General features: G+C 57.9%; 14 protein-coding genes across 14 annotated transcripts; 7 read left to right on the plus strand and 7 right to left on the minus strand.

Annotated features, from left to right (window-relative positions):
* Nucleotides 1-134: 134 nt before the first annotated feature.
* Nucleotides 135-2646, minus strand: KRP23_6734 (Protein MEI2-like 4; the record flags this gene model as incomplete). The annotated part of the gene is made up of 2 exons (XM_067891962.1): nucleotides 135-2021; nucleotides 2095-2646. The coding sequence occupies 2 exons, from the start codon at nucleotides 2644-2646 to the stop codon at nucleotides 135-137; spliced, it is 2439 nt and encodes an 812-aa protein (XP_067746268.1).
* A 984-nt stretch (nucleotides 2647-3630) lies between these two features.
* On the plus strand, nucleotides 3631-4595 carry KRP23_6735 (Nicotinate-nucleotide pyrophosphorylase [carboxylating]; the record flags this gene model as incomplete). Its single annotated transcript, XM_067891963.1, has 2 exons — nucleotides 3631-3742; nucleotides 3808-4595. The coding sequence occupies 2 exons, from the start codon at nucleotides 3631-3633 to the stop codon at nucleotides 4593-4595; spliced, it is 900 nt and encodes a 299-aa protein (XP_067746269.1).
* A 59-nt stretch (nucleotides 4596-4654) lies between these two features.
* Nucleotides 4655-6690, minus strand: KRP23_6736 (uncharacterized protein; the record flags this gene model as incomplete). The annotated part of the gene is made up of 4 exons (XM_067891964.1): nucleotides 4655-4913; nucleotides 4973-6368; nucleotides 6427-6514; nucleotides 6586-6690. The coding sequence occupies 4 exons, from the start codon at nucleotides 6688-6690 to the stop codon at nucleotides 4655-4657; spliced, it is 1848 nt and encodes a 615-aa protein (XP_067746270.1).
* An 896-nt stretch (nucleotides 6691-7586) lies between these two features.
* Nucleotides 7587-9920, plus strand: KRP23_6737 (uncharacterized protein; the record flags this gene model as incomplete). Its single annotated transcript, XM_067891965.1, has 1 exon — nucleotides 7587-9920. The coding sequence occupies one exon, from the start codon at nucleotides 7587-7589 to the stop codon at nucleotides 9918-9920; it is 2334 nt and encodes a 777-aa protein (XP_067746271.1).
* Nucleotides 9921-10198: 278 nt separating this feature from the next.
* KRP23_6738 (Thiosulfate/3-mercaptopyruvate sulfurtransferase 1, mitochondrial) lies at nucleotides 10199-11677 on the plus strand (the record flags this gene model as incomplete). The annotated part of the gene is made up of 9 exons (XM_067891966.1): nucleotides 10199-10433; nucleotides 10505-10589; nucleotides 10671-10732; nucleotides 10797-10993; nucleotides 11060-11146; nucleotides 11219-11264; nucleotides 11340-11376; nucleotides 11467-11535; nucleotides 11611-11677. The coding sequence occupies 9 exons, from the start codon at nucleotides 10199-10201 to the stop codon at nucleotides 11675-11677; spliced, it is 885 nt and encodes a 294-aa protein (XP_067746272.1).
* Nucleotides 11678-12052: 375 nt separating this feature from the next.
* On the plus strand, nucleotides 12053-13069 carry KRP23_6739 (Prostaglandin reductase-3; the record flags this gene model as incomplete). Its single annotated transcript, XM_067891967.1, has 1 exon — nucleotides 12053-13069. One exon carries the CDS (start codon nucleotides 12053-12055, stop codon nucleotides 13067-13069), a length of 1017 nt encoding a protein of 338 aa, XP_067746273.1.
* Nucleotides 13070-13176: 107 nt separating this feature from the next.
* On the minus strand, nucleotides 13177-14514 carry KRP23_6740 (25S rRNA (uridine-N(3))-methyltransferase; the record flags this gene model as incomplete). Its single annotated transcript, XM_067891968.1, has 6 exons — nucleotides 13177-13326; nucleotides 13395-13602; nucleotides 13671-13954; nucleotides 14031-14132; nucleotides 14206-14400; nucleotides 14467-14514. 6 exons carry the CDS (start codon nucleotides 14512-14514, stop codon nucleotides 13177-13179), a joined length of 987 nt encoding a protein of 328 aa, XP_067746274.1.
* A 1137-nt stretch (nucleotides 14515-15651) lies between these two features.
* On the plus strand, nucleotides 15652-16926 carry KRP23_6741 (uncharacterized protein; the record flags this gene model as incomplete). Its single annotated transcript, XM_067891969.1, has 1 exon — nucleotides 15652-16926. One exon carries the CDS (start codon nucleotides 15652-15654, stop codon nucleotides 16924-16926), a length of 1275 nt encoding a protein of 424 aa, XP_067746275.1.
* Nucleotides 16927-17104: 178 nt separating this feature from the next.
* Nucleotides 17105-18307, minus strand: KRP23_6742 (putative sarcosine oxidase; the record flags this gene model as incomplete). Its single annotated transcript, XM_067891971.1, has 1 exon — nucleotides 17105-18307. The coding sequence occupies one exon, from the start codon at nucleotides 18305-18307 to the stop codon at nucleotides 17105-17107; it is 1203 nt and encodes a 400-aa protein (XP_067746276.1).
* Nucleotides 18308-18553: 246 nt separating this feature from the next.
* Nucleotides 18554-19866, minus strand: KRP23_6743 (uncharacterized protein; the record flags this gene model as incomplete). Its single annotated transcript, XM_067891972.1, has 2 exons — nucleotides 18554-19717; nucleotides 19777-19866. 2 exons carry the CDS (start codon nucleotides 19864-19866, stop codon nucleotides 18554-18556), a joined length of 1254 nt encoding a protein of 417 aa, XP_067746277.1.
* Nucleotides 19867-22200: 2334 nt separating this feature from the next.
* Nucleotides 22201-22455, plus strand: KRP23_6744 (uncharacterized protein; the record flags this gene model as incomplete). Its single annotated transcript, XM_067891973.1, has 1 exon — nucleotides 22201-22455. The coding sequence occupies one exon, from the start codon at nucleotides 22201-22203 to the stop codon at nucleotides 22453-22455; it is 255 nt and encodes an 84-aa protein (XP_067746278.1).
* Nucleotides 22456-22645: 190 nt separating this feature from the next.
* On the minus strand, nucleotides 22646-25183 carry KRP23_6745 (Serine/threonine protein phosphatase 2A regulatory subunit B''beta; the record flags this gene model as incomplete). The annotated part of the gene is made up of 7 exons (XM_067891974.1): nucleotides 22646-22838; nucleotides 22906-23272; nucleotides 23343-23574; nucleotides 23634-23767; nucleotides 23842-23907; nucleotides 23979-24036; nucleotides 24122-25183. The coding sequence occupies 7 exons, from the start codon at nucleotides 25181-25183 to the stop codon at nucleotides 22646-22648; spliced, it is 2112 nt and encodes a 703-aa protein (XP_067746279.1).
* Nucleotides 25184-26111: 928 nt separating this feature from the next.
* KRP23_6746 (uncharacterized protein) lies at nucleotides 26112-26726 on the plus strand (the record flags this gene model as incomplete). The annotated part of the gene is made up of 2 exons (XM_067891975.1): nucleotides 26112-26267; nucleotides 26337-26726. 2 exons carry the CDS (start codon nucleotides 26112-26114, stop codon nucleotides 26724-26726), a joined length of 546 nt encoding a protein of 181 aa, XP_067746280.1.
* A 48-nt stretch (nucleotides 26727-26774) lies between these two features.
* KRP23_6747 (U11/U12 small nuclear ribonucleoprotein 31 kDa protein) lies at nucleotides 26775-27581 on the minus strand (the record flags this gene model as incomplete). Its single annotated transcript, XM_067891976.1, has 2 exons — nucleotides 26775-26982; nucleotides 27055-27581. The coding sequence occupies 2 exons, from the start codon at nucleotides 27579-27581 to the stop codon at nucleotides 26775-26777; spliced, it is 735 nt and encodes a 244-aa protein (XP_067746281.1).
* Between the last annotated feature and the right edge of the window lie 20 nt (nucleotides 27582-27601).

Below are 27601 nucleotides of genomic sequence, written 5' to 3' on the forward strand. Positions count from 1 at the left end.
AGCCAAAAAGTAAACAAGAGTACACAAGCGCTCAACAAAATAATACGAAGGCAGGCAGGAAGTTGAGGCGCCAAGCTGGAAGGACAGGACACTCTGCTCTGGCTTGTGCTAGTGTGCATCACCAATGCCTCCCCTCAATGCGTGTAATCCAGCGCATTCGACGGCATCCCCGCCACCCCATACAAAAACGGCGACGCCAGTTGGGGGTCGTTCTGCTGGTACGAAGGGATGTACTGCAGCGGCAGTGCCTGCATGCCGAAGTGGAGCCCATTGGCTGTCGGAAGAGGAGGCATGGCGTGCTGGGGCATTCCCAAGAGCTGCTGCGGATAAACGGCAAGCGAATGCTGCTGTTGCTGAACATGTTGCATCTGCTGCTGCTGAGATGGTTGCTGCGCATAGATTCGATGGGCTACGTAGCTGCCATAGTCCTCAGCACCAAACATTCCTTGAGAATGCGGGTGCACAGACTGCTTTTTGTGAACGAGTTGCTTGGGGGCCGGGAACGGCTCTGGCTTGCCGCGGTTTGGCCCGGAGCTGCCGAATACCAGCGGGCGGTACGACTCGTGCTTTTCCAGCAAACTCGAATTCTGGAAACGCGCGACCATGGCTTGCTTGCCCTGCAAGCGCGCATACGAGATGGCGCAGACCTTCTCGCTGTTGAAGTTGGTCCACTTCTGGCCGTCAAACTCGTTGTGGAACGCTTCGATGTGCGCTGCATCAATGAAGTTGATGAAAGCGTAGCCCATGTTGCACTTGTTCTTGAAGTCGATGGGCAGGTAGAAAAAGTCGTAGTTCCCGCGATGGTTGCGATTGATCTCCGCGAGCAACATCTGCTGCGTATACTTGTTTGGGATGTTGCGGATCATCAATGTTGTTCGCCTGTCCTCGCCCGACGCAACCTTTTCAATCAATAAGCTGAATTCGCCTGTGCCTTGGTCGTTACGTCCGGACGTCAGGCGTCCTGTAGAGCCACCACCAGGGATCCCAGTGTGTCCGCCGCCCGGCACGGCGCTAGTTCGGAAGAAGTGGTCGTTGTTGCTGTAACTTCCTCTCATGGGCGGGAACTTGGTCTGCATGCGCTGGCGTCCTCGAAAGTCGTAATACGTTTGCTGCTGCTGCTCAGCGGCGGAAGGAGATATCTGATTGTTGGAAGGCTGCAAGTGATGAGCTGCCTGGAACGACGAATATCCATTCGTGCGACTGGACAACGTGCCGATGCTGCTGGAGGACGGCAGCGTAAACCCGTTGGAATACGCGGATGAGTCGCCGAAGCTGCTGGATGACAAGGAACCGCCAAGATATGCCGATGACGAATTGCTTCTGGCTCGGGCTGACGGCCTCGCCCAAATCTGCTGCTCTTCCTGTGGCATCAGCACCGGAGACGTGAGCTCTCCAGGGCCGGGATACGTGGCCGAGGTGGCCGATGCCATCGGGCTGTTGTTGCCAGCACCTTCCAGGAAGGACGCGTTGATCGACGACGCAACAGACGACGTAGGCGACGTCAGAAGCGACGTGCTGCTCGACGAGAAGCTTTTTGGTCGAGTCCTAGCGATCCGCGGGTGCGTGGCCGCCGCGCGGTTCAGGCATTCCTGGAAGGTCTTGAGCTTGGCGACGTCCAAGGTTGGTGGCGTCGTGCGCGCCACAGACAGCGGCCCACTCGCGTGGAAGGCGTGCGGTAGTCCATTGAGAGCAGCAGGCAGCGCTCGAGAGTCTCCGTACTCGACGATGTATTTGGCCGTCTGCGCGTCGGGCTGCAGCACACTCGCCACTTGGCCGAAGCACGTGCAGACCTGGCGAAGCTCGGCCGCCGTGATCAGTGGTGCGCCCAGCGAGAACCGCACGAGCAGTGTGGCCGAGTTGATGTCATCCGGCAGCTCGTACGGCAGACAGAAGCTGATGACGTCCGCGTTGGCGCGCCAGCGATCCACCGCAGCCACGGCGCTCGTGAGGTCGAAGAAGGTGCAGAAGAGCAGGCCGCCCGCAGTCAGCTCGCGCCGTGTGCTCGCCACCGTGCCAAAGTTCTGCAACAACAACAACCAACAAACGTCAGCCACCGACTAAACAATGTGTCAACCTCAGCAGCTGCGTCCCTACGTTGAGTCGGTCCACGACGCGGCGCACGTCCAGCGCGTCCCAGGCGCCGGCCCCGCAGCGCACGACCACGTGGCGTGAGGCGAAGTCCGTCCGCAGCGCGTCCCAGAGCTCGCCCAGTTCGCTGCGTTCGCCCTGCGCCCGCCAGCGCTCGAGCGCCGCGTAGTCCGAGAAGCTGCGTGGGCGTCTCTCGACCGGAGCGGGGATCACCGCGCGCTCCTCGTCCGTGGCGAAGGTGAGCGCGCGCAGAGACTGCGTGAGCGCGTCGTCGAAACCCCAGAGTGCGTCGCTACTCGGTGTGTGGCGCAGCTCGGGCGAGTTGGGCCCCGACGCGGTGGACGGCGACTCGGAGCCGTCGGCCGGCGCGTCCTGCGCTTGGCGGTAGAAGTGGAAGCGGCCTGTGGTCAGATGCAGGCTGCTGCGGTGACGCGCGCGCGAGCAGTCGACGCACAGGTCGAGGCGGCAGGCCTCGCAGCGCAGCGCGGCGGCTGCGGTCTGGCACACGTCGCAGCCGCCGCCAGAGTGAAGGTCCTCGCTGTCGTCGTCCATGACCATGTTGGAGCGATCTTTACGCCGGAAAGAGAAGCAGGCACTGCCTCCGCACGCTTCCACGAGCTGCCGGCGCGGCCTCGGGGGTTACAGTGCGAGTGACTGGTGCGAGCTCGGGTCGTTGCGGCGCTGACTTGGAGAGAGTATGGGCCGTCTTCAACACGCCATACAAGGAAGGATCGCTCCCACCGTCCCACTTTGGAATAAAGTAGGCACGCCTAAATTAAAGGAAGTCCTGAATAAGCATCGGGGGCAGTTTGCGGGTATACAATGGAAAAAACGCCATCAAACACAGCTCACATTGGCGTCATTTCCATCTGGGACCCGTTGCCAAGAGATGGCGTAGATCAACACCAATTCAACATGCGAAGGAGTCCTGTCGGCTTGCTTCAAACTAGGCACCCCAGGGTCTTTAATTAGGGACAAGGAACGTTTTATGCTTGAATACCTAGCTAGCGGCTTGCTTGGCTCACGCGGGTTCGCACTTGCCGGCAGTGGCCAGCGCAACGTCGTGGTGCAAACTGCAAATCAACTCTGCGCTGGGCTGGTGGCGGTGACGAGGATGCAAGCAGTCTTGCAGCCGGGCAGCTGTATCCCGCTGTTTGTGCTCAAGCGATTTAACATGCCCTCGTCGAGGTCATTTGCAAAAACTTGCTGCACCGCCGGTACCAAGCAAGACCTTCAACTTCTCGAGAGCATCTAATGCGGCAATGATAGCAATGGCAATGCAGCTTGCCACGCCCGCCGCCGCCGCCGCCAAGGTGTCGGAGCGGAAGCGTCTCAAGCCACACCTAACAACTCTCGACAACTCGATGACGACGCGGCATAGCAAGCCTCGGATAAGCCGAGCAGCAGCTGGCGCTCTCATTCTGCAACGACATGCTCTCGTTTGTATGGCTCCTATTCGCTCGCTCCACGGTACTCGCCCCGTCACGTTTTCGAGCCACCTCATATCACTTTTCACCTGCTCGTCATCTCAGCTCCATCGACATGGCCGACACCAACTTCGCGCACCTGCTGCCCCCGTCCTGGACCAAGCACGTGCAGCTCTGGCTGGAGGACGACATCCCGTCCTTCGACGTGGGCGGCTTCGTCGTGGGCGGTGCGTTCTCCCTCTAACTTTTACAGCCTATTATGCCCACTAACGCTTTGTGCCACAACCCACAGAGGCTGAGGAGACGGCGCTGCTGCTGGCCAAGTCGGACGGCGTGTTGGCCGGCGTCCCGTTCTTCACTGAGGTCTTCCGCGCGCTCGACTGCAGCGTCGAGTGGCTGCTGAAAGAGGGCGAGGAGGTCGCGCCCAGCCGCGTCTCCGGCGGTAAAGTGCCGGTCGCGCGCGTCACGGGCAAGTGCCGCCAGTTGCTGCTGGGCGAGCGCACGGCGCTCAACATCCTCACGCGTGCCAGCGGCGTAGCCACGCAGGCGCGGCGCTCCGTGGAGCAGGCACGTGCGCTGGGCTGGCGCGGCCACGTGGCCGGCACGCGCAAGACGACGCCAGGCTTCCGCCTGGTGGAGAAGTACGCGCTGCTCGTGGCCGGTGCCTCGACGCACCGCCACGACCTGTCGCAGATGGTCATGCTCAAGGACAACCACGTGTGGGCCGCCGGCAGCATCACCAACGCCGTGCACAAGGCCAAGCAGGCCGCCGGCTTTTCCATGAAGATCGAGGTCGAGTGTCGCCGCATCGAGGAGGCGCAGGAGGCCGCCACAGCCGGCGCCGACATCGTCATGCTCGACAACTTTGAGCCCGAGCAGCTCAAGGCCACGGCCGCCGAGCTCAAGAAGCAGTTCCCGCACGTGCTCATCGAGGCCAGCGGGGGCATCACACCCGAGACGCTCGGCCAGTACGTGTCGCCCGACGTGGACGTTGTGAGCCAGGGCAAGCTCACGCAGGGCTACCCGTGCCTGGACTTCTCGCTCAAGATCCAGAAGGCGGACGGCGTCCTGGAGCAGTAACAAGGTAGCTGTTGTCAGACGTTGAAGCTAGCGTTACAACAATTGAATTAGCATTCCTTTCAACACAGGAACGGTTCGAGCCGCTCGGCCAAGTGCTGCACGTCGTTTGTAGGGCTCCTACGGCCACCATAGCGACTTCTGCTGTCTTTCTGGTGTGTTGTTTGCTCCTCGAGCTGCATGAGCCGAACGATCTTTGTGAGCCAGGCACAAAGTGGCGCGATTCCGTCCAAGAATTCGTCCTTGGTCTTCGCGTTGGCATTCGTTGCGCGCCATTCCAGCTCAGCCAGTAACTGCGTCACTAACTCCACTTGAAAAGGCCTGTCAATACGATATACAGAGGTAAGAAGAGGGTAACCAAAGTGCGATTGCAGCCTTACCTTTTGGCTCTAGGCGGCGTGAAGCGGCGGAAAATGTACTCTACAGACTCGAGAACATCGGTCGTGGGGGCCGTAGTTACTGGTACAGGAGTCACCAATGCAACTTGGATGCTTTTCAAAAGCCAAAACCAAACCAACCGAAGGCGCAAGATGGGAAGTCCACCGAAATCGGCGCGGGTCCGTCGGAGCCACTGCGCCCCGCTACTGATGTCGAGCACCTTCAGCTCCGAAGATATCTGCGTGAGTAGTGCTGCGATCTCGTCAGCCGATTCATAACTTGAATACGAGTAAAACCAACTGAAGAACGTAGTGGCGTAGTGAGCTGCAGGTTGTTTGCCGTCGCCCCTCGAACTTCCATCACGGTCCCCACAGAAAGTGATCTCCAGTGCCTCATGTAGCAGGTTTGGCCGCTCCAGGACACCGATCCACTCGAACTGCCATGCAATATCAGAAGCGCTGCGGGTTGTTTGGAGCTGCTCGAGTTTGCTGCCTAGTGCGGTGAAAGCGCCTTCTCGCTGGTCAGGTGACCAGCTTCCAGGTAGGCGATTCATCATCGGTACTTGGCCCAGCAATTGGCGACTAAATAGCTTGGTATCGTTTTCCTGTCGTGTGCTCCGTGACAGCACACTGACGAGTTCCATACTACGGCAGGATGAGAGCAGACTCACATGAGACCGACACCACTCGACGAACGTGACGTACAGGTGCGAATAGCGGCGGCAAGCTTCTATCACAACTATCGACGCCGAGCTTGCAGCACCCGATTCATCCTCATAGCACCAACCATCGGGTAGCACAGCACTAATCGGTTCAAGCGGTGCTCGGTGGGCCTCGAGCATCCACGTCTGCAGTTGTGAACGCCAGCTCGGGAGGTGGTTCGCCCACAGACGGATCTTGCTTTCCAACGCTAGCACGTCAAACAATCGTCGTTTTCGGCGTCCTCTGCTCTCACTCAGGTGCTCATCGGCTTGCAGCGGCACCGACCGTCTATCAAATAGTCGCTGGAGGAAGCCACTGCCGAGCACCAACGCCTCCGTCTTGCCAGACAACGCAGCCTCCGCGAACTGCAGAAACTCTTCATCACTCTCCAAACTCGTGGTGCACATCTCCAGCACACTGGAGAGTGTGTCAGCCTCTTGTTCGTCTTCCACTGCAGCTAGAAGCGACTGGAGCAGCTCCATCTGCACGTCTGCCTGTCTGCAAGGCGCTGACGCGAACAGTTTGGCCTGCATCTGCTGCAGTGGCTTGGACGTCGTCAGTAGCACGTCGGCAGTTGAGTTCTCGGTCGGTTGGACGTCTAGCAGCGTCTGGATGGCCCAGTCCCGAGCCGCATGCAGCGTCGTCACTGTCTCCTGGGGCAGCTCCAAGTCAATGGGGAACGCGATCATCTGCAGCACTGGAACTGAGCGTCAGTGTTTCCTCCTTTTGAGTCATAAGAGAGGCGACCCACGCACAGACGTCGCTCAGCTCCCGCAGTGGCGCAGCATTGGCCTCTGGGGCCTGCAGCAGCTCGTCCAGCGCCGCCAGAAGCAAACTAGGGAACTAACATGTAGTTTACTTGGGTTATTGGGGGCGGTAGAGCGTCGAAAGCAGCTGTGTAAGACCGCACGAACCTCCGCTGTCTCGAGAGCAGCCTCGTACGTCTCCAGGCTCTGCGTAGCGGCCGCCATCCAGCTCAAGTCCCAGGACTCGGGAGCTCCTCGCTCGCGGATCATCATTGGCGGCGTGAAAGGTTACAGTATTCGCACTTTAGTGGGAGGTTGAAGCAAGTGGCCTGGGCAATGCGTGCGTCCTGTGTCTGTGGCCTGTGAGGCCTATCATCGACTCTACTGAATCAACTTGGCTCCGGAGACCTGACATCTCTGTACGGATTGACAGTCACTGCAAATGTGCTCAGTGGAGAGAGACCGCAGCCTCGAGCGTCCAGGCACGAGTAACACGTTCAAGAGTCATCGAGAGGCAGGTTCTCGCTACTTGTCAGCGCTAATACGCGTGGAAAGCTCATCCGTCACATGGTCATCGGAGCCTGCTGCAAGCCGCCGGCGCGTTGCGTAGGTGGGTTCTTCCCAGCGGCGCATGTCTGCGCTAACGCTCTCGAAATGCAGATGCACCTTGTGATCCTTAGAAATTAGGGCATAAGACGTATCACTTCACAGACCAGGCAACCGCTCGCCTCGACACTGCACTAGACACAGCGTGGCCACCCACGTGAAACCCGAGAGCCGCTACGCTTGAACCGTTTGTTCGGCATCCAGATTCCCAACGCGAGCAGGTGGTCTGACGTTGGTGCTGCAAATTTTCACGTTAGCACCGCCACATGCGAACTCAATCTGCTAGACAGCCGTTCCAAGTGTTGTGCCAGCGTACACGGACGCCAGAAGCTCAACGTTGAGAGCGTTGAACCCAGAAAACTAAACGGACAAAAAGCTGTTTGTGTAAGGCTGTTTTGCAGGATACGGCCTCATTCTACAAGTCGTGTGAAAGTCACCTATTTACATGGTGGCGGGGTCTAATGGACTCCATAGTATGGATAGTGCGTGTGGCAGTCTCACTTCTCAATTTGCCTCGGCAGTACGAGTACGTTCTACCCGCCAACTCAACCACTGGACGGGGCATGAAGATCAGCGTCATCCTCTTTCCCGCCGTGCTGCTGAGCGTCGTAGCTGCTGGAAACCCCAGCAACGCGGTGCAGCAGTCCACCCCTGCTCCGACCACGACGACCGGAGAATTGGGTGTCACGACGCCGGCATCAGCGACGATCACGGAGCAAGCGTACGCCCCGACGCCTGCACCGTCGACAGTCATCGATACTACTCCTTCGCCTACCACTCCGTACTCGGAGCCGACGTACACGCAGCCATGTACTGAGGTTTCAGTCGAAGGTGACGCGACGTACTGCATCCAAGGTCCGGTTTGCAGCGGAGCTGACAACGAGCCTGCTGGAGTGCTTTGTCCTACCAAGGGTGACATTGCCGTGAAAGATTGCATCGATACTCTTCCTAGCTGGGCTGGTGTGGGCAAATGCGAGGCTCCGGTTGACGCGATGTGTGCACGTGTCGCGTCTGGTGCATGGGGCTGCGTCTTTGGCGAGCCAAAGGTAGGCGACTACATCACACCTGCTCCAACCACCCCGGAAACATACGAGCAATCAACACCGGACACATACGAGCAGCCAACCCCGGCGTCTACCACGCCATATCGGGATGTACCATCACCAACGCCCACCTGGGTGGATATTTCTCCGCCTCCTGCCACGCCATGCCCTTCCAAGGACGTTCCGCCGCCAACTCCAACGTATGGGGTGACTCCCGCGCCAACTACGCCATGTCCCTCGGAGGAGGTGCCGTCACCAACGCCGACCTGGGTCGAAATCACCCCTGCGCCAACGACACCGGGTCCGTACGAGGAGGCGCCGTCGCCAACTCCAACGTATGGGGTGACTCCCGCGCCAACTACGCCATGTCCCTCGGAGGAGGTGCCGTCACCAACGCCGACCTGGGTCGAAATCACCCCTGCGCCAACGACACCGGGTCCGTACGAGGAGGCGCCGTCGCCAACTCCAACGTATGGGGTGACTCCCGCGCCAACTACGCCATGTCCCTCGGAGGAGGTGCCGTCACCAACGCCGACCTGGGTCGAAATCACCCCTGCGCCAACGACACCGGGTCCGTACGAGGAGGCGCCGTCACCAACTCCAACGTATGGTATGACTCCCGCGCCAACTACGCCATGTCCCTCGGAGGAGGTGCCGTCACCAACGCCGACCTGGGTCGAAATCACCCCTGCGCCAACGACACCGGGTCCGTACGAGGAGGCGCCGTCGCCAACTCCAACGTATGGGGTGACTCCCGCGCCAACTACGCCATGTCCCTCGGAGGAGGTGCCGTCACCAACGCCGACCTGGGTCGAAATCACCCCTGCGCCAACGACACCGGGTCCGTACGAGGAGGCGCCGTCGCCAACTCCAACGTATGGGGTGACTCCCGCGCCAACTACGCCATGTCCCTCGGAGGAGGTGCCGTCACCAACGCCGACCTGGGTCGAAATCACCCCTGCGCCAACGACACCGGGTCCGTACGAGGAGGCGCCGTCGCCAACTCCAACGTATGGGGTGACTCCCGCGCCAACTACGCCATGTCCCTTGGAGGAGGTGCCGTCACCAACGCCGACCTGGGTCGAAATCACCCCTGCGCCAACGACACCGGGTCCGTACGAGGAGGCGCCGTCGCCAACTCCAACGTATGGGGTGACTCCCGCGCCAACTACGCCATGTCCCTCGGAGGAGGTGCCGTCACCAACGCCGACCTGGGTCGAAATCACCCCTGCGCCAACGACACCGGGTCCGTACGAGGAGGCGCCGTCGCCAACTCCAACGTATGGTATGACACCTTCGCCGACGACTCCTTACCCGTCGACTCTGGTGCCACCTGAGACCACGCAGCCTCCGACTGTAGCTCCGTACCCGTCGACTCCGATTCCGCCTGAGACCACGCAGCCTCCGACCGTAGCTCCGTACCCGTCGACTCCGGTGCCGCCTGAGACGACGCAGCCTCCGACCGTAGCTCCTTACTCGACCACTCAGCCTCCGACCGTAGCTCCTTACTCGACCACTCAGCCTCCGAAATCGACTCCATCAGTGACGCCAGCTACCCCGGAGCAGCAACAGCAGGATCAAACTCAGAATGGCGAGAAGCAGCAAGTCCAGGACCAAAACCAACAGCAGCAGCAGACCGATTCCTCGACGAGCCAACAAATCACCACGAAGACCAACGATGCGAGCGACAACGTTAATACAGCGTCGGCTATTGGCATCGGAGGCGTCGCAGCTATCGTTGCCGGCGTGGGTGCCATCTTGGCCATCGCAGGCTTCGCGGCCTACCAGCGCCGCCAGAACGCCGACAGGACGTCGCTCCACGTGTACCAGGGCCACGTCGCGACCCCCGTCTAAGTCTTACCTCTCGAATGCGTGTACTCTCCTCTTACATTCCCCAATGGTAGGGTCGCTCTACTCTGCAGCGCTGTACATGTCAATCTATGTCTCACTTCAACTTCCACTTCAACATGGCTACTTTCGCAATATCTACAATTCGCCACAATGCATCTAGTATGACTTTACAAAACCCAAGTCAAACAATGACATTTCTACCCACAGTATTTGACTACCTGGTAGTTTGCGCATACCATTTGACGATGCTCGCTCGCCGCTCCTCGCCCCTGCTCCAGACCATGAGCGGCTCCTCCTCCCGCCTCGCCAGCTCCTTATCGCCGCTGCTGTCCACGCAGCAAGCTCAGACGCTGACTGAGAGCGGCCGCGTGCGCTTCCTGGACGCGTCCTGGTACCTGGACAAGAGCCGCGACGCCGCCAAGGAGTTCGCAGCCGAGCGCCTGCCGGGCGCCCAGTTCTTCGACATTGAGCAGATCTCAGACACGGCGTCCACGCTGCCGCACATGCTGCCGAGCCGTAATGTATTACGTTTGCGAGGGAAGATATGTGTGAAAGATATTTATCTTGCCGCTGTTTTGTTACTACAGTGGAGACGTTCGAGCATGCCATGATGTACCTCGGAGTGGAGAACGACGACACGGTGATCGTCTACGGCGGCAAGAATTGCTTTAGGTAAATGCAGATAGAGTTAAAAACGAGTAGTTTAGAGAAGTTAGCTGACATATTTTTACTTTTTGTTGTTGTTGGACGCAGTCCCGCGCGCTGCTGGTGGACGTTCAAGTACTTTGGCCACGACAGTGTGCACATCCTGAACGGTGGGTGGTCGTTGTCTATGGTCGAACAGCTCAAGAGCTCATGATGTCCCCCTGGTTTTGACAGGTGGCATCACCAAGTGGAAGAGCGAGAAGCGCGACATTGAAACGGGTGAGCCGCAGAAGGTGGTGGCAGGTGCAGCTTACAAGGCCAAGCCGAACGAGGCTCTCTCTGTGTCCTGGGAGGATGTGCTGGCCAAGGTTGGCTCGGACACGCAGATCGTGGATGCCCGTGGAGCTGCCCGCTTCTATGCCAAGGAACCCGTACGTTAGTGCTGGGTGATGATTTCTACTACTGTAGTGCTGACCGAATTACTTTTCTTACTGTAGGAACCACGTCCCGGTATGCGTAGCGGGCACATTCCAGGCTCGGTCAACGTGCCATTTGGCAAGCTTGTCAGCCCGGACGATTTCTCGGTGAGCGCACTTGTTGGTTTGGAAGTCGAGGCATTTACTGGGAGCTAAACGTTTTACTTTCTATTCGTGCAGCTCTTCCGCGAGCTGGACGAAATCAAGAACGCTTTTGCCGAAGCGAGTACGTGATGCATTCTTTGCAGTGCCAACGATATGCAGACTATTTCTCACTCCCTATTTTTTTTTGAATCGGTAGACGTGAAGATGGACGAAACTAGCCCAATCATCACGAGGTACGCCTACGTATTTGGTCGTCTGCTTAGCTTGTGGCGGTTCTAATGCTTGGTTGCCCATGTTTTCGGGTTGTTTTCTTTCGTATACAGCTGTGGTTCTGGTGTGACTGCGAGTGTTTTGACGTTCGGGCTGCACTTGACTGGCAAGCCGCTGGAGAAGTAAGTATCGCGCTGTAAGTCACCTTTGCGTATGTCAGTTCTAACTTCACTGCGTTATTGGCGGTATCGCTGCAGGGCTCCCGTGTACGATGGATCGTGGTCCGAGTGGGGCCTGCGCAGCGACCTCCCCATTGAGACCTAGGCACGTGTAAGTTCGTTCGCTAAAGTGCGTTCAGCAACTCAAGCCAAAAAACAGAAACCGTATCGAACAAAGGCATGAATGAAGCCATTGCCGAGCCAATTGGCCAACCAGTAGCGAAAATCTGAGTTACAAGGCTGGTTTTCAACGATTTTCGTTCGTGTTAACGCTAGTGTAGCCGTTTACAGGATCCGAGACTATCGCAAACAAATCGGCCATGATGGTGGGTTCCACGCACGAGGTTTTCTCAAGGCCGATTGCGTCCGCCACCGGATTACAGTGTGCAACTTTGCGAGGTCTGTGCGGTTGCCATCTTCGCTCACTTTGGAATTTGCCTCCTCATCAACTCGTCGCTTCCAGCTCCCACTACCTCAAACCATGCCGTCGTACCGCGCAGTGCAAGTGCAAAAGCTAAGCAAGAACTTCCGAGCCGCCACTAAGATCGTGACCGTGCCCGAGCTGCCCACGGCTGGGCCTGGCAACATCGTGGTGAAGAACCGCTTCCTGGGTATCAACTCCACCGACGTCAATCTCACGAACGGCATGTACAACGACAAGTTGCCATTCCTCGCGGGTGTCGAGGGGGCGGGAATCGTGACCGAAGTCCGGAATGACGTCACCTCCGTGAAGGTTGGCGATGCGGTCATGTACCAGACGCTCGGAGCTTACGCAGAGTACGTCGAGGTGCCAGCATCAGCGGCAATCAAGATCCCGGAGCTCACTGCGAACGCACTCCCAGTGGCAGTCGGTGGCGTCTCCGCGTCAATGTGCTTAGAGTACCTCGGCGAAATGAAGTCGAACGAGACTGTGCTTGTGACGGCAGCCGCGGGTGGCACCGGCCAGTTCGTAGTGCAGCTCGCTAAACTGGCGGGGAACCACGTCATCGGAACGACGAGTTCGGACGAGAAGGTGGAAGCGTTGAAGGAGCTCGGCTGTGACCGCGTCATCAACTACAACAAGGAGAACGTGAGCGAGGTGCTCAAGGCGGAGTATCCGAACGGAGTGGACATCGTGTTCGAGTCTATCGGGGGTGAAATGTTCCGCGCCGCTGTCGACAACATCGCAGTGCACGGACGAATCATCAAGATCGGCTTCATCTCGAGGGTGCTGGAATCCAAGACTGACGACGATGCTCCCAAGCCTGCGCCCTTGCTATCGTGGGAAGCGAACGAGAAGGTGTTGATGAAGTCGGCCTCTATCCGCGGGTTCTTCATGTACCACTTCGAAGAGCACATCCGTGAGCACACCGACAGGCTGCTCAAGCTCATCGACGAGGGGAAGCTGAAGCCCGGTGTCGACCCCACCAAGTACAAGGGGTTCGAGTCCATCCCGGACGCCATCGACCGCATGTTTGCTCGTGAAAACATAGGCAAGCTCATTGTCGAGCTCGAGTAGATGAGGCAGAGACAATGCTTGACAAGAAGAAATCTATTAGCTCAACACAACCTGGTGCGTAGCTTCATGAAGGTCTCTGCTACATCCATGAGCCACCAAGTCGCACGCTAGTGCTTCTTTTTCAGCGCTTTCACCTTCTTGGCGTGCTTGGCCGAGTTCATGTGTCCGTTGTATTTCTTCACGTCGCGGAACGTGAGACCGCAGGGCTGGCAAGCCATCTTGGTGGGCGGTGCGGCCGCTTTCTTTTTTGCCGCGCCCTATGATTCATCAATCCATTAGTTTACAAGATCAATCAAAGCATCCATTCCGGCAAGCACAACCGTACCTTCTTGACGAGATCACCACGAGGGGCCTCGCTTGCATCTGATCGCCGAGGGGTTTGCCGACGCGGGTCAACAACTTGAAGGCTCTGGTCAAGAGAAAAGATGAAGTAGTGTGCTCCAGTCGTAGAGGGCGGCTCGCCTCGGAATGACGCCGGGTGCGTTCGCTGTGGCTCGTAGCCGGAGTAAATGCTTGCGTCGAATGGCTCCGTCCTGTAAGATCAAAACGAGCGTCAACGCGAGAAGGAATTCCTGCAGCAAAATGCTCAGTTGAAGCCTACCGCTTCATCTTGAAGCCACTCGCAGCGGCCTGCTCGTGAATTTTCCAGCGGTTGTAGAACAGCGTATTGCGCAGGGACACGAGCACTTGTCCACGCGTGGGGTGCAGGTACGGCCGCGTCGAATAGAAGAACTCCCGCAGCAGTTTCTGGTTGTTCGCCACGTCCTCCTCCGTGGCGCCGCCAAGATGCGGGAAGTTGAACACGATCGACTGGAACGGCTCGCCCACACCCAGCCAACTCTCCTTCTGTAGGTGCGTCGCGTCCACATCGAAGTGAACTTGAGCCTGCAGCAAAAACACACAAAAACACACAAATTAGTCCCTTACCACAACCAAAACCTGGCAACTAAAGACTCTGTACCCCCGCAGTCTCGAGCGCGTCGCAGTTCAGCAGCGCGTTCGGGTATTTTTCCTTCAGATCCCCCTTGGAGTCGTAGCAAGTGGCTACCAAGTTCTTCCCTCCCTAAGTAATGTCAAACAAAATGTCACTTTACCACGTTCACCAATTTTACTGTCTCTGATATCCAGAACTGTACCAGGAACACGGCGAGAGCGAGCGAAAAGGAGAAATCTCCGTCGCCGACCACCAAAATGCGCTGGCGGTCGCTGAACGGGCCCAAATTCTTGGGATTTGGGTTGGAGGACGCCGTGAGCGAGAAAATGGCGTTGGTCTGCGACTTGACCGCGCGGATCTGCTGCGCCGCGGCGTTGGAGCTGTTGGCCCCCATTTTCTAGTGACATCAAGCGTGAGGATGGACACTGGAGTAATGTATGGTGAAGCAGACTCGAAGACGCACTTTGTCATTGCGGCGGCGTTTCTTCTTGTCGCCCTGAGACTTGGCCATTGTTGCGCTGGACGTGATGTGAACCAGCCGAAGTCGAGGTGACCGATTCGCACTTTATTGAAGTGACATAGTACGATGTTGAAGTGGGCTGGTAGTTAGCTGGAGCCTCGAGCTCGACGTCTTGGTACTTGGAAATGCGCTGAAAGGTGTATCAGTGTCGGACAGCATCTACCACGGCAATGTGCCGATTCCGCTGTAAGACTCAGGTTGGTCGTCCCTGTTGTATCGCGCACAAACCCCAACACTACTTTTGTTTCCTTCCTTTTCATGACACAGACAAGTTTCTTAGGTTGCAGGCGAACGAAGCGAAGAACCACCCGAAGTGAAGCGTGAGACTAATCCATTTGCTTGTTGCTCATGTTACTGGCTCGGGGAAAGACCACGAGTGACCGTGTCGGCCTACAACAACTTGAAAACTATGCATCGAACCGTGGGGGTGGGAGGCAGATTCCGTATAGGTGAAAGTGCAGACAAAGTTTTCAGATGAACTATCCTAGTGGTTGAGTTGCGAATTTGAAATGAGCGTCGCGTGCCCACCGTTTGCATACGCCCAATGCAAAGCTTGCATTTTCTTGAGTTGGCAGCATGGAGGTTGTGGTAGACTACAACTTGCCACTGTAAACCACGCTGGTGGCGGCAGTGGTGCCAGAGTGCACGCGCCTAGAGGCAGATTTACGCGCGTGAAGGCACTTTCTCAATGTTATGTTTGCGTTCGTCCAGTTCAGCTGAACAATCGACGCCGTCTACGGCGATTCGGTGGTCCGGCCACCGCAGAGGTGATCCTGCACACCTCGGCCCAGTGAACTGATAGTTTGTAATGCTTTTCAACAACACAGGAACAACAATTGAATTGGTCGACGCCCTCCTCCTGTGCTGGTGTTCGAGTTGAGAGTCCAGAGCGGAATCACTAAATCACCGAGATTGATACCAGATAAGTTTGGCGACACGAATCCTACGTTGATCTTACCAGTTTTTGCCTGAGCACGAAGGATGCCGGTGGTCCAACCTGCCCCGCCTTAAGGTAGCTAGCAACCATTCACACTCTGCTCCCACTTATCAATTTCCATTGGACGGCGCACTCGCCTGGTTCTCTACTGGCAGCTGACGCTCATCGACAGCTACCAGTACTCTTCAACAATGAAGATCACTAGTACCATCACCTTCGCCATTCTGGTAGGAGTGGCTATGGCTGGCACCCCGGCGGTGACCCCCGCGGCAACGACAACGGCTACGTCCTCCGTGACGCCCGCCCCGACAACAACCACTGCTGTCTCGGCATCGACGGGTGGAGCTTCCTCTACCTGCATCGAAGTGTCCGTGGAAACCGATGCCACATACTGCATCGAAGGACCGATCTGCAGCGGATCGGGTGACACTCCGGCCGGAACGCTGTGCCCACTTGAGGGCGCGGTGGCCGTGAAGGATTGCCACGAAACCCTTCCTAGCTGGACGGGAACCGATTCGTGCGTCGCACCGTCGAACGCTGTGTGTGCCAAGATCAAGACTGGGGCATGGGGCTGCGTGTATGACGCGGCATCTACCCCATGCCCGACGCTAGCTCTGGCCACGAAGAGTTCTGAAGCCGAGACGTCTACACCGTGCCCGACGCTAGCTCTCGCAGCGGAAAGTTCTGACGCTGAGACGTCTACGCCGTGCCCGACACTTGCACTTGCCACTGAAAGTTCGGAAGCTACTACCGAAGCCGAGACTCCGTGCCCGACACTTGCGCTTGCGACGGAAAGCTCGGACACCACCAGCGCTTCCCCGTCCTCTACGGCAGCTAAAGCCACGGCTGCAGAATCCACTTCGACTCCATGCCCGACACTTGCGCTTGCGACGGAAAGCACGGACACCAACGCTTCCCCGTCCTCTACGGCAACTAAAGCCGCGGCAGCAGAATCCACTTCGACCCCATGCCCGACACTTGCTCTTGCGTCGGACAACCCAGAGACAGCAACCGATTCGACGACGGGGAAGTCCTCGTACTCGACAGGGGACTCGACATCGACCCCATGCCCAACACTTGAACTTGCCTCGAGCAGCTCGGTCTCGACCACCGATACAGAGTCCACTTCGACTCCGTGCCCGAGTCTTCCACTTGCCTCGACCAGTCCCGCCCAAACTTCGACTCCGTGCCCGAGCCTTCCTGTCCCCTCCGACAACTCGACCTCAGCGGATGTGGCGTCGACCACTTCCGAGTCAACGGATGACCCTACCCAGACGATCACGACGTCCACAACTGAAAAGGCAGCGAGCTCGAATGAGTCGAGTGATTTGTCCGCCGTTTTCGGCACTGTCGGTGTCGTCGCAGCGGTGGCCGCTGTTGGTGCGTTCGTCGTCTACAAGAAGCGTCAGCGTCTCGAGAGTCCTGGTCTGTACCTCGGAGCGGCGGCAACCCCAGTGCAGAACTAAGACGTGAACGCTTTCAAGGTGTATAGCCTGCTCGCTCTCTTTCGATAGACTTCACCCCCTTGCTCCCCAAAGGCAGGCTGACAAGTCAACGGTATCTCGTAACAGCTAAACATGACTTTGCATTGGCACAGTTACTCGGCATCCTGTTCATTCTCTCTCATCGTAGTACTGCTCACTCTTACTTCGGAAAGGCACAATGCTCCAACGGGGTAGCATCCGACCGCAAGAGGTGGAAAAGTTCGGTCGAATGAGTTGTCTTGCTCTTGAGCGCCAAGTCGGCGAGCATTTGGCCGATCACCGGCGTCATCTTCGCCCCATGGCCACTGAAGCCAGCTCCGACGACAATGCGTTTCGTCGCAGACGCCGTGCTCGTTGGGATGTCGAGGAAGTCGATGATGAAGTTGGCATCCGTCGTCATGGTGTACATGCAGTGGTCCACCTGGTGCGGCGCACTCGAGTCCACGTGCGAGAAGTTCTCGGCGACGAAGGCTTTCAAGTGATCCTGCTCCGCCGCAGGCTGCGTCACGCCCTGGCGTGCATCCGGGTCAACCGCGGGTCCGTCGTGGCGGCAGATCTTCACTCCTTCGCTAGGGTCCATCATTGGCAAACCGTAGACCTCCGGGTACCCGTACTTGATGAACACGGGGAACTTGTCCGGGGTGTATAGCTCCTCCTTGCACTTCCAGTACGTCCCGAACGTCGCGATCGGCTGCAGCTTGGCCTTGTTCGACGGCTGCAGCACCTTGTCCGTCCACGGTCCGGCCGTGACGATGCACTGATGGCCACGCACTTCCGTCTTATCGTCCAGCGTGACGACAGCTAGCGTAGACCCGTCATCATTGAGCTCCCCAACCACACTCTTGACCGGGCTAAGCTCCCGGATCTCGGCTCCTAGACCCCGGGCCAACTTGTGCAGCGTGGCCATCGCCAGTGTGGGGTTCAGCACTCCGGCCGTGGGGTTGAACACTGCGTGGCTGTTACCAGGCAGCGAGAAGCCGGGGAACCGCTCGTTCGCTTGAGCTCCGGAGAGCACCTCGAACGGCACCTGGTACTTAGCCAAGGTCTCTTCCAAGTCTCGCAGCTCGTCGATCCGCTCGGAGGCGAAGTCCAGCTCGCCGGTCATGCGGATGAGCTGCACGTCGGCCTCTTTCTCGATTGCACGCCACAGCTCCAGCGACGTCAAGCACAGCTCCGTGTAGATGTCGTTCGGGTAGGCCACGCGGAAGATGCGGCTGGAGCCGTGACTCGAGCCTTTGCCGTGCAGCAGCTCGAACTGCTCCAGCAGCAGCACGCGTTTGCCCTCTTTTGCGGCGTAGTAGGCGGCCGCGCTGCCCATGAGGCCGGCACCGACCACCACGACGTCGTACACGGGAGTCGCCATTAGGAGGAAGATTGGAGAATGAAGCGAGCACAGCCGCAGGATCCTGGCGCCCTCCGTCCTTTGACGCTGGGATCACACAAGTTGACGCAAAAGACCTGATGGGATGACCAAGTGAATGTCAAGCAAGTTGATGCGCGGAGGCTGATGGGATGACCAGCAGGCAAGACAGGGTTTGGATACCAGTTGATCGGCGGTGCACTTGGCCCGGCCATTAATTTAGTTACGTCATAGAGCTGTCTTCGATGCTTATCCAAACGTGAGTCGAGCAGAGCCCACGGCGTTCTCCCAGCGGATGATGTACGTGAGCACCTCGAACATGTAGAAGCGCGCGAAGGAAGTATCTCGGTTGTCCACTTTGCCACCCATCGTCACCTTGACGCCGCCAGAAGGCCGTGGGGGCTGTGTAGGTGCGAGCCCCCTCCTCCCCCTCCTCAGGACCTCTTTCTTGACGCTGGAGGACGAGTCTTCGCTGTCACTCGAGCCGAGCAACTCGAGGTCGGAGCCGCCGCTGTCCATGTCGAAGTCGAGGTTGTCGTCTTCCTCGAACAGGAACCACTGCAGCGTGTTGACGCGAGAGAACTTGGGCTGCAGGTCCTCGGCCACGATATCCTCGTGCCCGGTGAAGTACTCGGTGTAGCCCTCGGCGTAGGCAGGGTGGTTGATAGTCTGGTAGGCCACCACGTACCCTCGGGGGCTGCGCAGTCGGAACATGACCATGTTGTTCCAGTTGACCGTCTTGAGCTGCGGGTGGTGCACGCAGCGCTGCAGGACGAGCGTGTCCTCGTTGATCTTGTGCAGGACCTTGACGCCGAGCGTCGAGTACTGGATCGTGCGCATGTGCTCTTCCGTGGTCACGATGTCCCACGTCTTCTGCATGAGCGTGTTGGCCGACATTCCCGTCAACTGCTTGGACATGGAGAACTGCAGGTTGGTGCCGTCCAGGAACATTTGGTCCTCCCAGCCGAGCATGTGCATGCCCGAGCTCAAGCACTGGCCGCGGAAGCGGCGGTCGAAGATCTCGTAGTAGCACGCTTTGATCATTTCCTGGCACTCGCTCTCCGTGAGTCGCGGAGCGGGCTCGGTGGTCGGTTCCGGTCCCGGCAGCGACGGCGCCATCAGCAGTGAACTCTTCGAAGCCAGAGACGCCGCGGTGATGGCCGACGGCGCGTCGAAGTCCGTGAGATAGACCTCCAGAGACGACGCGAAGCCGTCGAACTCGGCCAACTTCTGCTTGGTCAGTGCGATCTGCCTTCGCAACGCGCTGAGCTCGTTAGTGGCCGTGGCGTACTGCTGCTCGAGCGCAGACGGCGCGCGGCGCGAAGATACGGCCGTTTGCTGCTGTGCGTTGAGCAGGGCGTCGTACCGGGTCTCCAACTGCTCAACTTGCTGCTGCATGGCCTGCACGTCATTCTGCACGAAGCGACGGTCAGTACCCGTCATAGGCAAGCACATTGGACCTGCACACTCACTTTACGCCGCTCACGGTACCGTCGTTTGAGGTCGCGCTGCTTGCGACGCCGTTCCTCATCTCCCACGTACGCGCGGGCCTTGGTAAACATGAATGACTCGACTAAAGCGGATGGACTCGGTTCCGACGGTGTTGAAGGGAGGTGGCAGTCAAGTCTCGGCGTCGGGTTTCGAGGACTCAGCAAGTGATTGCCAGCCTTGACGAACGCGAGTCTTTTTCAATAGTAAACGGGCTGAAAGCTGCCGCGCAACTCAGTCGGAGGTCGCTGGAGCTCGCCTCTCTCTGCTCGTGTATTGAGCTGTGAACCGTTCCCACCAAAGACAGACGGCCAAGTGACGTTGAGGCCGCCGAGGCGAACGCAAACAGCGAGCAGCAGCTGGAGCACAGAACACAGAGGACGAGTGACTCGTCGATCGTGAAGACGCGTTTTTGCAGGTGAGACCGGCTTTTGACTGGATCGACCCGTGCTGCGCGGATTTGACCTCCACGCGCCCGAATTGTACGACAAGGGTGGAGAAGCACGGCTCCATTCTCTGTTTTGCGGCGCTTGAAGAATACTGCAGCGTGCAGCGTGAACGGGTTGCGGCTCGCGCGCGCCAGCTGGAGAGCTCTTGGAGCCGGCAAATATATTTGCCATTACAGTGGACGCTGACTCACGCTGTCTCTGAGACGATGCCATGATCGCTGCTTGGGGCCAAGTTGGGAGACTTCGCTCCCCGACCGCAACGACTTTAGATGAGTGTGCCGCACACTGTGCGCGGATGCCTCGGCTTGAGGGCCTCGAGTCAAGGGAATCGCTTTGCCTCCGGGATTGTGCCGACCACAGTCCGATCAGTGACGCCAGCTCCGGGCGAGCTCAACTTGTTGGGTTGGGGCCAGTGGTTGAAGCGCGAGCCTCAGGAAGTTGCTCACGCGAGCCACCTCAAGAATGGAGGCTTCTCCAGCTGGCACCTCTGCCAGATCGCGTGTCTTTGGTTGATGATGGTCACGCTGCCTGCTGTGGCTTCGTGATCTCTGTTGACGCTGGCGGCGGCGCCAAGAAGAATCCAATGGTACCCCGCATTTGTTGAGACCGACGCGACGAAGCGCGAGCATGCGAACGCGGCTCCAAACCTCGCACTTCCGTTTGTACGGTGGATTTGCCGGCGAGCACCGCAAATTTATGGTAGTGATTCGTAAGCCAGCTATTATCATACCTGACAGCCTAGCTCTCAAAGTGCTAGCGAAGAGGTTAGCACTTGTAACTACATGTACGCGTAACAAGTTGTTAGCCAGTATGGGTAGTCGAATTGCGAGTTACTGGCACAGGTTAGCCATTTCGGCAAGTGTAGATATGTTTCACATCTTCCGACCTTCAGACGCAATCAAGAGCTTGCTCTCTTGCCATGCCTCACGAACATTGTGATGACTGCCGAGACGTACACGTATTAATCGAGGAAGACTAACCCATGAGCAAGCGCGTCGTACCGCTTTCGATGACGTGAGAACTTCTTCACAACGATATTAACGTTGGCCGTCACATGGTTTGTTTCGTCATTGCAGAGCTATTATTACCAAAGCTACATCACGTACATATTCAAACGCTACTTTGCAGCCCTTGTGAGCTGCTGTTTTGTGAAGACACATTTCGTACACCACCAGCCTTCTCCTCCTTACTTGCCTTTCGCCGCTTTAGACGCAGAGTTGGCAGATTCATTCGCCTTCTTTGCTGACTTTCTTCGCTGTAGGCTTCTCTTCAGCCGCCACTGGTTCTGCAGCGACAGTCAATGGGTAGCAGCAGCACTAGTGGCAACACCCTCGGCCGTATCCTCGTAGCCGTACGGGAAGCCGAAGTATCTGCCCGGGTACTAGCCGTACGGAGGGAAGCCGTAGCCGTAGCCGTAAGCGACATAATAGTCCGATGGGTATCTGATACCTCCGTAGAAAGGGTAGCCACCGCCGTAGAACAGAGATCCATAGCCAAAGCCCACGTCATAACCGTAGCCGAGATCATAATCACCAAAGCCGCCGTAGCCTCTCGACAATCCAAATGTCGAGGGGCTACGGCGGCTTTGGTGACTATGATCACTAGGAGAAGGCAAATTGCAACGTGAGCTCGGGCTTCAATCGTGTGGAATGTACTTCTTCGCTATCGCAAATCTGAGCAGCTCAGTCCCCACTTCTCTTTCAAGTCTTAAGCGGCCATCGAGGGACTCTCACATTTCCTTCAAACTCTTGGTCATGCATGGCAAGTCAGTACAAATTGAGGGACGCTCTTAGTTGGCCAATAATAATCTTTAAATTTGGTTTTACGCATTGTGATTAGTCGAAAATACGTCCTTATAAGGTACTGTTTTGATTGGTCAACAGAGAAAAATATATAGCCAATGACATCGACAGCATCACACAGATATTTTGCACTTGGACCGCTGAACCTCGTGAGCTGATGAGCGACGCCTTCCCCAAGCCGCCGGTGCCCGTCGCGGGGCTGCACGCCGGCAGCAAGAGCGATTTTGGCGAGGACCTGGACGTGGACGAGCTCATCGAGCGCAACCGCTGCCACGAGGACTACTACAAGCTGGAGGACTGTCTAGCGGACTTCGACCGCGACTGGAGGAAGTGCCAGGAGCAGGTCAAGAAGCTCAAGCAGTGCAACGACCGCGTCAACCAACTGCGCAAGGCGACGGCCAATAAGCAATAAACAGTAAACCCACAATCGATGCTCGAATGGTTGACACATGCATTGATTCCACGCATGCGGCTCTCTACTTACTTTGATCTGCTGCTTCTTCTTGATCACAATCGCTGGTCTTCCTGCGGCACGGCCTTGGCCGTCTTCTAAGGGGGAAATGAAAGGGGGGTCTACCTCGTTGAAAGGGGAAACGAAAAGGTTAAAAGGGGGCTTCGACTGTTCGGCCTTCGCCAGCGGCATTGTCGGCGCTGCCCTCCGGAGCGTCTTCTTCTTGCTCGTCCGACACATACCAGCCGTCCATCGTGTCGATGTCCATCGCAGTGTCCTCGTCGCGGCTCTCCTCCTCCATGGCCAGCCGTGCGTACTCGGCGCGAGCGTAGCGGTCCCAGTCCCTGTTTAGTGCAAAAGAAGATTCATTAGCAACACGATCCAAGCCATTTAATGCAGTGCAGCACGTACGTCAGCTCTGGCTCGGCGAGTTGCTGACGCAGAAGGAACGGGTCGCGCTGCTCGAACTCAATGAACTTGCTCAGGTTGAACAGCACGTTGAAGAACACACCCGACACGCGGATCTTGTCCGGGCGAATAAAGTCCCTGTGGTAGAACTCGCCCTCCTTCTCGGGGTGCAGCAAGTCCGACATTTGACACAGGATATCCTCAAACGGCACCACTTCGTGGCCTAGACACTCCATGCGGTGGATCTGGTGACGGTAGAATACGCGCATCTCGTCGGCGCGCAGCACGCCGTCCTCGTTTGTGTCGATAAGCTCGAACCAATACCTAATACTGACGGGATTTGCCTTGTCTTCCTCCGAGAGCATAAAGTCTGTCATGATAGCCCGACAGTCATTAGTACAGACGAACTCTTGCAATGCTAAGACAGTTCGCCCACTTACAAATGAAGTCCTCGTAGCTCATCTTCTTCTTCTCCTCGGCAGTCAGCGTCTGTATGCGGGCAAATGGACGCCGACCGCGCTCGAAGATACGGTCCACAATGATACGTGTAAGGGCGTGCCCGCCATAGCGTACGAGATCATCAGGGCTGAGCAAGAAGTCGTGGTCCGTGTCCAGCTCCCAGAATTTGCAGTACAGCACGTAGAAGTGCTCGTATGAGAAGTACGAGTTCACCTGCAGAAACATCATCAGCGGCTGCACACCTAAAGTCGACGAGTGCACTGCGCACGCACCTTGTTGATGTCTTCTTCTTCGTCCACAGTGTTAAATGCGCTGATAAGATTACTGCGCCGCAACTTTCGCAGCGTGATTCGGCCGCTGCTGTCTCTATCTACCGAGTAAAATATCCGTACGACCACCGTCAAGGCTACACAATCACACAAACGCAATTGTTAGTTTCATCACTCTCGTTCACTGATCCTGTATCAGCATATTGCGTACCATATTTCTCCTGAAACTCGGGCGTGCCCCCAAGAAACTCTAGTCCAGGATGATACTTCAGCAATTCTGTTGGCAGAACGGAGCAAGCATCAGCACCAGCTACAGAGAAAAACCCACGCTTACTGAGCTCGCCGCACCATGCAAAAACGGCGCGAAGTCGTCTCGTTCTATGAAGTCGTTCTTCGGTTGCTTCACCTGTTCAGAAAACACGCCAACAGCAGAACCGTGAGTTCTCGGTCACGTCACTTTCCCACAGTCCAGATCTCGGGCGATCACGTACTACTCTAAAGAAGCGCTCCACACTGTCGCACGGGGCCATCTCGCGCATCCAGTAGCTCAGGAACATGTCCTTCGTTATGCGCTGCGGCACCGCACCATCAGCGCTCGTGGGGCTGGCAGACTCGTCTGCCGCCGGGCTGGATGGGGGCTTCGGCGATGTCTCTCCCGTTGATTCAGTGGCAAGGATGCGTCGGAAGAACGGAGCGTTGAAAAACGAAGGGAATCCACACAGATCCTTCGTGATGGCCACGAAATCCTCCACCTTCATGCCGTCCGGGAACTCACGGAAGCGGGCGTCAATGTCCACCGCCTTCCGGCCCATGGCGTCCGTCGACAGACCGCGCAACCGACCGCGTCGGGTTTCTCCTGGCGTGTAAAACTTGGGGATCTCAACCTGTTTTGGGGCATCTTCCGCCATCAGCTGATCCGCAGCGGGTTCCTCCACCTTGGGGGTCTCCTCTACAGTCTGTTCCTCCTCCATGTTCTCGTCCGCATCCACTGGAGGTGCCGGGTCCGCTTCTACTACAAATTCTTCCTGGTTCTCTGCAGAGATTTCGTCTCCTTCGTTGTTGTCCGTCTCGGACATGTCGACGTCGTCAGATGGCGGGGGCGGCACTACAGCCGCTTCCGTCTCCGCTGCAGCAGCAGCCACCGCCGCTGCAGCGTTGTGCAGCTCGTCACCGAAGAGACTCACGAGGTGCTGGTGGCGTCTGCGCGCGCTGGGGCTGCCCGCTGAGCCGGGACTGAGCAGCCCCAGCTGCTGGTAGTTGGGCGGGCGCTTGGGGCTGCGCGAGGGTGAATCGCTCCCGCTGCCGGTGGCGCTGACCGAGGCCAGCAACGCGTCCAGGTTGAGCTCCTTGCCCTGGCGCAGGTCCGCCACCATGTTCTGGATCAGCTCCTGCGTGCCGTCCACGTTGAGCCACTGGCGGAAGAGCTCCTCCATCTTCATGCGGCCAGCAGGGCACAGGTGCGCGCTCTCGATCTCCGACAGCCGCAGGGATTCGGGGCCCGAGCTCGTGGGCGATGCCATGGCGGCGTCTGAGGCCTCCACTTCGACGGTCATTTATGCGGATCACAGGGGGCGGCGGGCGACGAGAATGGCAAGACAAGAGAGAGCAAACGAGCGGCAAGACGAAGAGGTACGCTGGGGGTGCGGGGGGGGAGGCGCGGAAGCGAGAAATCGAGCGCGAGCGCCGGCGCGTCTTCCTCCTGATCTTCTTCTTCCTGTCTGATAGTCCGACGTCCCGCCGGCGCCCTCCCTTCCGAGCCTGGAGGGAGTCGCTCTGCGATTGGCTCAATTAACGTACTTTCGACCAATGATGGACGAGAATAAGATACAGAGACGAGGACGAACGGCTAAGGACAGGGTTCTTGCTGACTTGCATCGCCGTGGATGGCAACGCCCACATGGCAGTGAGGATCCTGCATTTGTGTGTTTACAGGGCGAGGCGATTTGATTCCGGACGCGTTGCCTCGAGCAGGCCCTGGAGCGGTGGAAACAGGTCGAGCATCTAGCCGGTAAGTCATCGGCGATGACCGCAGTCGTCGGTTGTGTCAGCGTTCTTGCTGGCGACAATAGTCGCCAAAGTGGCGTGGCGTGGCGAGGCGAGTTAGCTAGCGCCGCTACTCGCGACGATAAATCCGTCGCCAGACTGCTGTTTGACGGCAGATGCTATCGTGAGCAGAGCTAGGCATGTGGTCGCTGTCGCTGGTTATTATTGTTCAGCGAGCACAACAGTGTGTGATGCTGCTGTTAATGTTGCCGCCAATACTGCAGAGCAACGCGTCACCTGCTCGTCGATTTCTTGTATCCGCTGCGCTTAGTCTGAGTGAGTAAGGTGCCCGTAATTGCGAGGGCAACTTTACATGTTAATCGCACGCCACCGACGTGAGCTCTTTGTAGCCATATCGGTTTGGAAAGGAACTAGCCTAATGCATCGCCTTTCGCGGGTTCCTGTTTTCGCCGCTGCCAGCCATCCCATTTAGCAGCGATGTGGAAGCCTGGCAGTGACCGCCCGCAGGACAAGAAGCCCAAGGCTAAGGCCAGCGTCAAGGAAGATGCCGCCCCCGTCAAGGTGGACGGCCAACTGCCGCGTGGTATCAAGAACGCGCCGGCTAAGCTCTCGCAGAAGACGCTGGCCATGAAAGTGCGTGCACTGTGCAGCTCTGTGCCTCCTGTCCACTTGCACTGACGTTTCCCGTCGCTATGTTAACAGTTCATGCAGCGCAAGAAGACGACGGAAGCGCAGCGCATCGCAGCCGTGAAGGAGCAGCACAAACAGGACACGTGGGAAGCCTCGCCCGAAGAAGTCGACCAGGACGACGACGGCACCAAGATCCTGTGCATGCGCGACGTACCCGACCCGTCGCTGCCGCTGCTGTTCAGCCGCCGCTCCTTTAACGGCTTCAACAAGGGCGTTGAGGACGAGTTCAAAGAAGCCTCGCGGGCGCTGCGCTATGCGGCGTCCGAGGAGAAGGAGCTGCGAGACGAGGTCTCGGCCGAGGAGATGACGTCGCGCATGCTCAAGTACACGGGCCTGGGGCGCCGCAGCGGCAACAACAACAGCAACAACAGAGGCAACAGCAACAAGCGTCAGCGGAAATAAGCAGTGAATCCCGATAAGTTATTGCCCATGGAGACTCTAGCCAGCAGGTCACTCGTCATCGCTCGCGTCTTCGTCACTAAAGTAGCTGCCTGCTTTCCGCTGGGGTCGACGTCGAGCTGAAATAGCTGCCGACGCTGCGGAGGACGGCGGCGTCGTCACAAGCGACGCTTGATTCTGCATCGACGAGGTTGTAGGCGCTGGATACGCCAGCAGCGAGATGGACAGGTCTTCGTCGTCGGAGCCTGTCGGCGGCGCTCTGTAAACAACACACACCAATACTCCATTAGATAGACTTGTCTTGAACTTCTCCGCAGGCAACGCAACGTACAGCAGGTTGACGACGCCTTCGTCGTTGAAATAATGCACGCGCTCGTTCGGGTCGAACTTCTTCCTCTTCTTCTTGAGGTTCTTGCGGCTGCTCTTGCCTCCGGTGGTCGCCGGCCGCTCCCGCGCGCCCAGTACATTGCGCGGGCAGTCGTAGGACACGTGGCCGAGCTCGCCGCATTCGAAACAGCGCTGGGACGTCGTGTACTTGCGCTTCTTGGCGAACTCCCGTGAGCGGCCGTTGTCGCGGCTCCGAGACACCGCAAGCGTCATCCCTTCCAGCGGTATCTTGTCCATCTTGGCCACTGCGCGCTCGCAGTCCTCCGCCCGCGCGAACTGCACGAAGGCCACGCCACGACTGCGTCGCGTCTGCTTGTCGCGCAGCACCAGCACGCGCGCCAGCTTCCCGAAGGGCGCGAAGAGCTGCGCCACGTCGTTGGTGGTGTAGGCGTACGGCAGCATCGCTACGTACGCTGTGCATGGCGACTCGACTGGAGCCTCAGAGGCGTCGGCCGCTTGCGTCGGCTCCATATTGATGCTAAGTATTTACT

Source organism: Phytophthora ramorum (genome assembly GCF_020800215.1).
Source record: "Phytophthora ramorum isolate Pr-102 chromosome Unknown Phyram_PR-102_s0005, whole genome shotgun sequence".
NCBI lineage: Eukaryota > Oomycota > Peronosporomycetes > Peronosporales > Peronosporaceae > Phytophthora > Phytophthora ramorum.